The sequence below is a fragment of the Amphiura filiformis genome, chromosome 16, assembly GCF_039555335.1.
Source record: "Amphiura filiformis chromosome 16, Afil_fr2py, whole genome shotgun sequence".
Taxonomy (NCBI): Eukaryota; Metazoa; Echinodermata; class Ophiuroidea; order Amphilepidida; family Amphiuridae; genus Amphiura; species Amphiura filiformis.
This window is the reverse complement of record NC_092643.1, coordinates 15107463-15118192: the sequence shown is the minus strand read 5'-3', so window position 1 is coordinate 15118192 and position 10730 is coordinate 15107463. Positions and strand designations below refer to the sequence as shown.

At 36.7% G+C, this 10730-nt stretch overlaps 1 protein-coding gene across 22 annotated transcripts in view; it reads left to right on the top strand.

Moving 5' to 3' along the window:
- LOC140135614 (uncharacterized) overlaps nucleotides 1–10730 on the top strand; it is a 194659-nt gene that overhangs the window by 44157 nt on the left and 139772 nt on the right. For all 22 annotated transcript variants that reach the window (XM_072157178.1, XM_072157165.1, XM_072157166.1 and 19 more), the window contains 6 exons: nucleotides 376–522; nucleotides 2203–2355; nucleotides 6169–6591; nucleotides 7786–8037; nucleotides 9124–9378; nucleotides 10132–10380. In XM_072157178.1, coding sequence (XP_072013279.1) covers nucleotides 376–522; nucleotides 2203–2355; nucleotides 6169–6591; nucleotides 7786–8037; nucleotides 9124–9378; nucleotides 10132–10380 — 1479 coding nt within the window. The remainder of the gene's footprint in view (nucleotides 1–375; nucleotides 523–2202; nucleotides 2356–6168; nucleotides 6592–7785; nucleotides 8038–9123; nucleotides 9379–10131; nucleotides 10381–10730) is intronic.

Here is a 10730-nt window from a genome sequence, read left to right as displayed (position 1 = left end):
GATATGCTAGTAGATAAGTTATTGTGGTGTTTAAGGTTTTGATAAGGTAGCGAAAAAAAGGATGAAGTAGAGTCGGTCAGTCGGGATTTTTAAAACTTTTTTAATTTTCTGTTTTTTTGGGGGGGGGTGGTGGGGATAAAATTACCCTAAAATACCACCGAAAGCTTGAAAATTCTGGCAGAAATGTGCAAACATATTTTGAAAATGTTTTGAATCTCTCCAGTAAAAATCAATACATTTTAGCCCCCAAAAGATTTTACCTGATTTTAGCCGCATAAAAAAATTCTCCCTGAACGCCAATGAGTCCGTCGGAGCCATAAAACAGTTTTGTTTTCGTCGGCTTTCTTACTTTTATTATACTGTATTTCATTTCAGCTGGTTCCGTCACCACATGTAATCCCAATCCATGTTCGAACGGTGGTCAATGTAATACATGCAATGCGGGTACACCTGGATGCACAGCAGATGGTTACACCTGCAGCTGTGGCGGTACCAATGGTTTCACCGGTAGCACATGTCAATGTAAGAACAACGTTATTGAATTATTTCTGTGAAAATGGTAAAATCACCTTTATACTAATATTGTTTTTTCTAGTTAAAACAAGGAAGGAAATCATTAATTATAAAACTCAAGTTGTGAGTGTCCCCCATGATACTACTGGTCACTTAACAGCATTTCTGATTGGTTGAAAACTTCAAACGCTCATTTCAATGGCCAATTATGACTAGGCTTTAAACTATTTATGGTCAACCTTACATTTGCAGATGATCTTATTAATACCCTCCTTGATTGGTTCAAAATTGGACACAATATTCATTTTGGCCAATCGGCAGGTAGTTCTCATGGGGTTAATAAATAATGTGCACTGGTATTTTAATATACATTAAACACAACTGGATCAGGGGCGGATCAAGAATTTGTAGTTGGCGTAAAAGTATTTCTTTCTTCTATTTCTCTTCTTTCTACCGTAATTTCTTCCCTCGTTATCTTTTTAGAGGGTAGAGCGTGAGCCGCATTTACGCCTTTTATGATTGTGATGATTTTTCTTTTGAAGGTCTCAGCGACTCTTTATAATATACACCGAGGGCTTAGCGCAATACTGACTCGTCTCTATTTGGCGAAAATGAGATTTTTATACCAACATTTTCAGAACACAATGGGCTTTTCAGTGACAAAAAAGTCGTATAATCATTTCAGCCGTTTCATTTAAAATCCACACTACCCCTGTGGAAGATTTAGATAGTCTTCCACAAAGGGAGTATGAGTTTTGAATACAATAGACAATTTGGTAACTTCCATTTGGAACACTTACTCCAGTTGTGTAAGATATAGGTAAAGCTATAACACAGGGCAAGAATGGGTTTCAAAATGATTAACACTGACCAAATACATTTGAAAAACATACTCCCTCTATGGAAGATATTTTCACAATCTTCCACAGGGGTAGTGTGGATTTCAACTGGAACAGCCCAGTATAGCCGTACATATACACAGGCCAGACCAGAATTATTTTTAAAGTGCAGTTTTCTCAACTGACGAAAATAGATATGAAGTAAGTAGTACTGCACTTAGCCCTCAACATTGTGATATCATGGAAATATATTTATGTTATCACTGGTTAGTATTATTTCCAGCAGTGTCTTTTTGTCAAATAAATGTTGTTAGATAATTTCAAAAGCTCTCATGTAATTCTCATGATACTTACTGATCCATGGGGTTTGTCTAAGATTCTACAATAAAACCACAAAAGAAGTTCACACAATCTGACATTCTGTCCGAAGGTCATAATGTTTTCGATGAAGTGATCATTAGGACCATTGAATGCTGTTGTGGTGTGTTTTTTCAACGGCATATAATTTTCGACTGCTTGGAATACAACATTGGCAGAGGCTAAGATTAAACAAAACTAGTCATCTAACAGCATTTCTGATTGGTTGATAACTTGAAATGCTCATTTCAATTACCAATAATGACTAGGCTTTAAGCTACTTATGGTCAAACTTGCAGCATTTATAGATGATCTTATTAATGCCCTCCTTTATTGGTTCAAAATTGGACATAATATTCGTTTTGGCCAATCGGCAGGTAGTTCTCATAGGGTTACCAAGTTTTTACTCCAAGCAGTCGATTTGATAGATTGATATTGAGTTGTAACTGTAAATCACATGTTTACACATTTTACACTCGCCTTTCCCACACAGATAGCCCAGCAGAAACGTGTGCACCAGGATCTTTGGGTGCACAGAGATGTGGAACAAACACCTGTTTAAATCGAAACGTTGCTGGAGAAGCCAACTATGTTTGTGTCTGCGAAGATGCTTTTTCGATGGGTTTCGACTGTAATGTGGATTCTGGTATGTTCTATTTGTAATTCATTAAGTTTCAAATTAAAGCATGGCCTTCATTTAGTCCTACGTAGAATATGCCATAGTCTATTTTTGATGTTAATCATGATGAAAGCATTCAGTTGAACTCGAAATTATACTCATATTAATTACATCAAAATACTAGTATAAAATTGTTATGAAAAAGTTTATATAATTATATTAGTGACAGTAAAAGTAAAGTGTACGTAGGCTTATATTATTGAATGCAACATATCATAATGTCATAATTGTATTAGCACTTCAATACTGAACAATTCTGATTTTAGAATCTGCCAGTTTATTAATCGCGAAATTCCATGTTAAAAATAGAGAAGCTAACAAACAGAGGGAGTAGGGTGTCTGAAAAGAACAGATGTGGAAATCTATCAATTGTGCACACATTAATTAAATCAGAGTTTTAAGCTTAAATACAATATCCAGAGTATGCACAATGGGCAAGTGGACTACGGGGTAGTCTAAGTCCTACGGGGCTGATTGCATATTTTGCTGCAGTACTTTCATAGTCCCATAGTGTTTGAAAATATACCATTGCAGTCCTTTTGCTATATAACGAGAATTAATAAAGGGCATATCTGTTCCAATTTAGTTTTAGAATATATGCCTCAAGTTATTATGTCAGATGTTTTTTAATCTGATATAAATTATATGAAAAATGTGGTCATAATTCACTTTGGTGCTGATGCCCTTAAAATGGGTGCCACGTTTTGTAAAATCACAAGATACCTAATTGGCAATATAAATGCTACTGTGGTGCTTAAATTGCATGTTAAAGCAGGTTTTAAGTGATAAATTTAGTTTAGAAACATGTATTTATGGTCGATAAGCCAAATCGCTATTGTAACTTCCGGTTTTTTTAGGACACTTTGCCCTTTGACCTATCTGGAAAATTCAGAAAAATTCGGGTTTTGTGCGTACAAAATAAAATTTAAAACGTGTTACTTGAATAAAAACAAACTTAAAAAACATTATTATTAAATGAATTAATTATTTAAATATTTTTAATGATAACATTATGACAATAATAAATAAATTATTAATAATTACAGCAATTTTCCCGATAGGTCAAAGGACAAAGTGTCCTAAAACTGCAAAAACTGTCCCACAATGCATTGCAAACTTCCAATGCCGATTGGGCTTATTAGAATGCTGAAAAAAAGTGTTTCTAGATTTTCAGAAATTAGGGTCGGTATTCATTTATCCCATTTTTCAAAATTAGGGTCGGTCGATTGACACCAAACATTTTTTTAAATTACTTTTTAAAGTTGGTGGTCGTGTTACTAAGTATAAAAACACAAAAGTATTTCTTAAACAAATAGAATTAAGGTTGGCCTTAACTCTGTAATTATGGAAACTTTCGGGCCTCATAACTGCTAAATTGTTGGTCTAAAGTATTATAAACTAGCGGGAGACCCGCGCTTCTCGGAGACCCGCTAGTTGAGTAAACGGGAGCGGTTAGTACACGGGAGTGGTTAGTAAACATGATAAACGGTGATGATGATAGTCATGGTGTCTTGGTGTAGATTATTCATCCAGTATAGTAATGACCATGTTAGCTTGATAATCATATGTTAGCTCCTGTCATATTAAAGAAGCTAAATAACTTTAAGTGAATATCCAGACCTGTGATAATGTTGTTACTCACTCAATCCCTCAGATTTCTTTGAAACAGCTCGTGACAAAATGGTTGATATTAATTTTATCCCAACAAACATAAAACATTAATGTGAAAGAGGTTGCCAGAAAACGTTTCAATTTCGGGTTATAATGGTATAAGCAACATGTTTAAAAGTTGCAGCAAAACATTTTAAGCGAGCCCGTGTTAATAGCTAGGCCTACATTATAGCCAGGATTTATTTGCGGGGGTCGCAGAATTTCCAAATGTGGACTTTCAAGTTCCACTAAAGTGGGCTCACCCACTCCCCTATCATTTAATCTTTTCGGGCTATACTGAACAGTTGAACGACTCTGTTGGCTATATATTTTAACATTCCATCTGAAAAGTTAATTATTTTGCAAATCTGTCACCCAATAACCCCCCCTTTTCATCAGCTTACACCCAATGATCCCCCCGAAATTGCTTCAAGACCTTTGCTTTGACCCAGTTTCCAATTCTGAGGGGACACAGCCGGCTGCACGGCGCCCGACACAATGGTGCTTCGTGGTCATTTCAAAAGGTGGTGGCAAAAACTTCAGAGTGTGGCGCCCCCCAAATTCCTGGATCCGCCACTGTCTCAGAGAATCAGTCAGTCACTTACACACCCACCCCAACATACATAGGCATACGCGCGGTAAGCCAACATTAAATGCGTCCATACCATGCGCCGCATAGCGCGTGAAACCATGGTGCCGTGTACGCGCAGGTGCGTGACTCGCCACTTACCGCGCGTGTTGGACACCGCTTGCATTTTGACGCGTTTGCTGTCATGACCTGACCCATAAGGTTATTGACCTCAACGGCCTAGCAACCGAACGTTTTTTTGTTATTTCCATAGTGACTGAATAGTTTTGCAAAATGAACGTCAGATGGTTTAATGGCAATATGTACCCGATCAATGTACGAATAAATCAAAGCTGAAAGTGAAAGCATCTCGGAGACTGCTTCTGGACAAGATTTAGCGACTTCCTTTTATTTATATAGAAGTATACATATTTCGAATGGCAAATACTTGATAAATTCATCTGTGAGGTCAAATTTGGGCCAATATGCTCAATAAATCCCCCAGATGGGTTTTGGCACACTTATTTTTCGTTCAACGTAACAAAAAAAAAAATATTGACCAACGACACCAAAAATATTTGAAATTTGGGCGAAAATCAGGCTTTTTTTATTGATTTTTTTGAAAATTGATAATTTTTTGACCATTTTTGGTGCAAATTTCTCACTTTCTTGGTAATTAAAATCTGGTCAACTGGACTTACATTGTTGACTAGATTTTAATTATCAATTTGAAATTTTATATACCTGGATGACTGAAAATATACACAAATATACTAATTTCCTAAAAACAATTTATATATATGTTTTTAGTCAAACGACAGTAACATTGGAAGAATATGGTTCCTACCATCCGACCCAGTTGAATATCAATATAAGTTAAAAGTATACGTAATTGGAATGTCTATCATATTGAGTGGAACAAATTGAATCGGATGTTGTTGAAAATTTGACCTCATTGGATGACCTTTGTTTGACATTGACTATTACTCTTGTATAAAGCTCTTGTACACTCTTAGAAAAAAAGGTTCAACTTAGAACCTTTTTTTGTCCTGTATACAGAACCCTAAGCAGTAATAAAAAAGTTCTATAAGGAACCTTAAAGATTTAAATAGGCCTAGGGACATTCTAATTCATTCATTCAGGGACTCATCACAAAGTTAAGAAAAGTAAAAAGTAGTGTTAACCCTTTTTGGTACTAAAAAAATCATTTTCTTGGATAAAGAACATTTTTATCTGTTCTACTTATGTGTTCTTCTTAAAGGTTCTACATAGAACCTTTTTCTTGGCTACAGAACTTTTTTGGTTTCAATTGGCCTATTTAAATCTTTAAGGTTCTTTATAGAACTCTTAAAGGTTCTTTTTAGAACCTTATCATTGCTTAGGGTTCTACATACAGGACAAAAAAGGTACTAAGTTGAACCTTTTATTCTATGAGTGTATAAAATATGCGATCGATGTGATATGAATTTTAATTAAATCCCCGATTTGTAGTAGGATAAATTGGTGAACAGGTTGTAAAAAACTTGTGTTTTTACTTTTATATATATTTTTACTTCCTGTAGATAACCGATTTATTTCATCATGCTATGGATCCGAATGCAAACGTCGACTTAACAGATTAGGAGATCAATACAACTATTTCGAGACAATAGATTATCCAACCCTATATGAAGACAGACTTCGAGCTTTATATCTGTTATATCTACCAGGCGTCACTGAGATATGTTTTGAATTCGATCAGACTGCTTTCGGTATTGAAGACAATAAGGATGAGTTATATGTGGGACCCGGGCTACAGTTTGATTTTGCACATTTACAAGGCAGATTGGGCACTCCCAATGACATATTTTTCTTTGAAAATAGGAATATAACGAATGGAAGAACCCCATCTGACTTCTGTATCCCCTCGGATACCGTTTGGATGTATTTCCTTACTGACAAGAATATTATGATGCCTGGCTGGCGTCTGTATTGGACGATTTCAGGTGAGTTTCATGTGAATGATTTGCTGTTATGTTCCTGTCAGACTTTCAGTCTTATTCTGTTGCCAAATGGTACTGGATTCACTATACCGGAATTCCGGAATGGTACCTTATGTAGCCTAGGCTAACACACTCACGGACCAGACTGAGGTTCGAATTGGGATCCAGGCCTCAGCATGAATCCCCGGCAAACCACAGCGGCGTAGAGTTCTTGCTGACACTGGCGGATGGGATTGTTCTTGCAGTAATGTGAATCCAGCATCTTTTGGCAACAAAATAAGTCTATGGTATAAATTCTATGATGGCCAAATATCAGATTAATTTGGTCAAAAACCCACATACAGGCGTCGACATTGGGGGGGGGGGTTGAATGGCAAAATATTGGAGGGGATTTATCCTCCAATCCCGGGCTCCAATCCCCCCGGGATCTACGCCTATGCCAGACCATACAATATCCCAACATCTTCGTCAACATGGAGATATTAGTATCAATGGAGAGCCTAAATATTTTTCTCATTGATCCTGAGAAAAAGGGATGGAAGATGTTCATAATAAAACAGACTTACCCACTTATAATTCGCACATTATTCTACATGGTTTTCCCCGGGTGACCTTCATATCACAAGGGATTGAAATACCGCGTGTAACCGAATCTTCCTTGGTGGGGAGTGGGGTTCAAGGCCATTCAACCAAGGCGTTCATAGCATGTGACGAAATTCGACCATCCTCATTGAAGTCTAGTCTTACTATGGTATATAACCAGAGGATGATTTAAGCACTTCCCAGCAAGTCTTGCGGTTAGCACAGCTGTGTAAGTGAACATGACACCACTGCCCGCCCACTGCATACACACGTGCATGGTTAAATTTGAATTTGGACAGATATATTTACAATAAAAACACCTTCAAAAAGTTGGTCGATTTCACATTTTATGTTATCTACAGAAGGTGTGAATTATCCTTCATGCATACATCACTTTAGATCTGAAATTGACCAAGTAATAATGACACACGGGTAATTCTAAAACAACATCTTTTGCACAGAGTTCAATGGGATTTGAAAAGTAAAGTGGCAGTTGAAACTCTAGTGATAACACTTTTACAGTGCATGATGGGGCTTCCTTAAATCATCCTCTGGTATATAACCTCGTACCGTTAAATTCTTTTTGATATCTATTCGTTCCTTTGTATTTAACAGATGTGGTACCACCACAAGCAACATGTCCTGCTGACATAACAGATACTGTACCTTTGGGCGCTGGAGGTATTACAGTTACATGGACCGAACCTCAAGCATTTGATGATTCTGGTGTTCCTCCCATATTAGTTAGTAGATCACACTCACCAGGACAATTCTTTACTGCTGGCCGACGTACAACTGTGACTTATACCTGGAGAGATGGCGCAGACAATGAAGGCGGCTGCTCATTCAGCATTTTAGTTACCGAAAGTAAGGACTAATATTTTCCTCGTTATCAGGCATCTAAAGCTGAATTTATACTCAATCGCCGAGCGATTGCGATGCACCGCTTTTGGAAAGCGATTTGCAATCGCCGAATTTAGCGATGCATCGCTCGCTACTTTTGCATTTTATATTTATCACGGCGATAGCGATTGCAGACGACAATTAAAATATTCTAAATGCTACCAAATACATTTTTAGAACATCCATTGCTGTCATTAACTATTGCATGGTTGATGCATTCACGTCAGTGTCACGTGTCAAGCGACATCGCTGGGAAGTTGAGATTTCTTCAACTCGCAAAAGCGACTTCGTTTTTGTCTTAGCGATTTGTAATGATTGATCGGTTCGACGCTCTGGAAATGTAAGTAAACACTGAGCATGCGTGAGAATCGCTTTTTTTGCAAAAGCGATCGAGTATAAATTCAGCTTGACGTAACGTAATCTATTGTTTCTCCTTGTTAATATAGCTTCCTTGCTTTAAACGGTCTGTTTATAACTTGTTTAAAATCTGCACTATGGAGTCTCTGAGAGGATAGACACAATTCCCGATGTCAGAAAATACGGCATGTGTTTTTATTGAAAAAGAATTTACGATATTTTCTATCAAAGTCCTAATGTCATAATAGAAGAAAAACGCAAATCTTCGCATTTCAGTGAACAGTGAAACCTAAATCCCTCTCTTAAGATTGATTTCAGTTCATGCGAATGTGATTCATATGCTCCTTTGTAGCCAATTATTAAAATTCAGAAAAAATGATAAATCAAATTAAAAGTAATATTTCAGCATGAATTTTGAATGAAATACTTGTGAATTTAGTGACTGTAATAGAAAGCATGTAAAACAAGCCCTTCTGAAACTCAATTTAGTATGACATTTTAACTTCTATAGAATTGAGCTAGGTTGTAGAGTATGTTATGTACCTTTTGTAAATGTACATGTGTACGTGATGTATGGCCTCATCTTCTTTGTATTATGCTCTATGTGCGCGTTTGAAGACACGTGAACACAAATTACCATTATTTATTCATTTGTTACCAAGCATTAATTAAAGCTTTGTCCTTTTCAATCAGTCGATTCAACCCCACCTGTTGTGTCCTGTCCAAGTGACATTTCGAGAACCACTGCTTGTGGCACTGGTGGTACCACCGAGGTAACATGGAATGCATGTACAGCAACGGATAATTCTGGGACAGCCACCATGGTGAGCCAATCTCACCAATCTGGGCGATCATTCTTTGTGGTAGGAAGAACAGAAGTGACGTACACTTACACTGATCCATCTAATAACAGAGCAAGTGGTTCCTTTTTTGTAACCGTCACCGAAGGTAAGAATTGCGTTTGTTTGTTAAGACGGATTGCCTGGCAGTTATTAAAATTTATACTTGCCGATTTACTTCACTGGAAAATGAGTAAATGAGTAATATTTCCAGAAATGCTTTAAATAAAAGTGTTGTAAACTTCTTCCCCAAATTTTGAAAGTATACCTTTGTGGTTATTGGAGAAAGGCTACAATTTAGTTAGAAAAAATAAGGCCAATATCCAGTTAGAAAATAAGGCCAATATCCAAAAATTACAAAAATTTCGGATCGTTCCCTTTTCTAGTGTGGATTTTTTTGTGATCTTCAGAATAGTACTTTCACACCAACTCTGTGTTTATATTTAGATTCTTTGACTAATTTCCTTTATAAAATAATATACAACACTTTACTTAATGCATTTCTGAAAGTGCACAGTGTTAATGTGACTCGGTGGAAGATGTATATCGGTTGTTGAATTGGAATCAACTTTATTTCACATTTTAACTTTTTATCTAGATGGATGCTACAATTGAGAGTATATACACTACATGCTGTAAAGCCATGAATGATTAGAATTCCAGATTTTTAAACATGTAAAAGAACGAACAAACCCGTTCATCATTACGATTTTACATTCCCTTGTTTTCGATATTTATACACAATGTGAATTTTCCGTAGACTTTTTGAAAGAAAAACAATATGTTGTATTGTTTGTGATTCAAAATACGTTGATATTTGGCAATTATAATTTTACCAATGTCTGTATCTTCATCTGTACAGTTGATACCATGCCACCTGTTTGTGTACCACCCAACGACATCTCCAGAACTATTAGCCTAGGCGATGGTTTTACAACTGTCTCTTGGACTGAACCAAGAGCCACTGACAACTGCGGTTTAGCTACATTGGTGACACGAACTCATGCCCCTGGTGATCGGTTTCTCACTGGCACTACACGAGTGTCGTACACATTCAGAGATGACTCTAGTAACACAGTAGTTTGTGGTTTTGATGTGGTTATCACTGAAAGTAAGTCATATTGTATGATATATGTCAGAGGATGATTTAAGCTCTTCCCAGCAAGTCTTGCGGTTAGCGCAGCTGTGTGAGTGAACATGACACCACTGCCCGCCCGCTGCATACACACGTGCATGGTTAAATTTGAATTTGGGCAGATATATTTACAATAAAAACACAGCTTCTAAAGGTTGGTCGATTTCACATGCAATATTATCTACAGAAGATACGGATTATCCTTGCGTACATCACTTTAGATCTGAAATCGACCAACTTAATATATTTGTGCCAAAAATGGCAATTCTAAAAACAACATCTTTTGCACAGAGTTCAATGGGATTTGAAAAGTAAAGTGGCAGTTG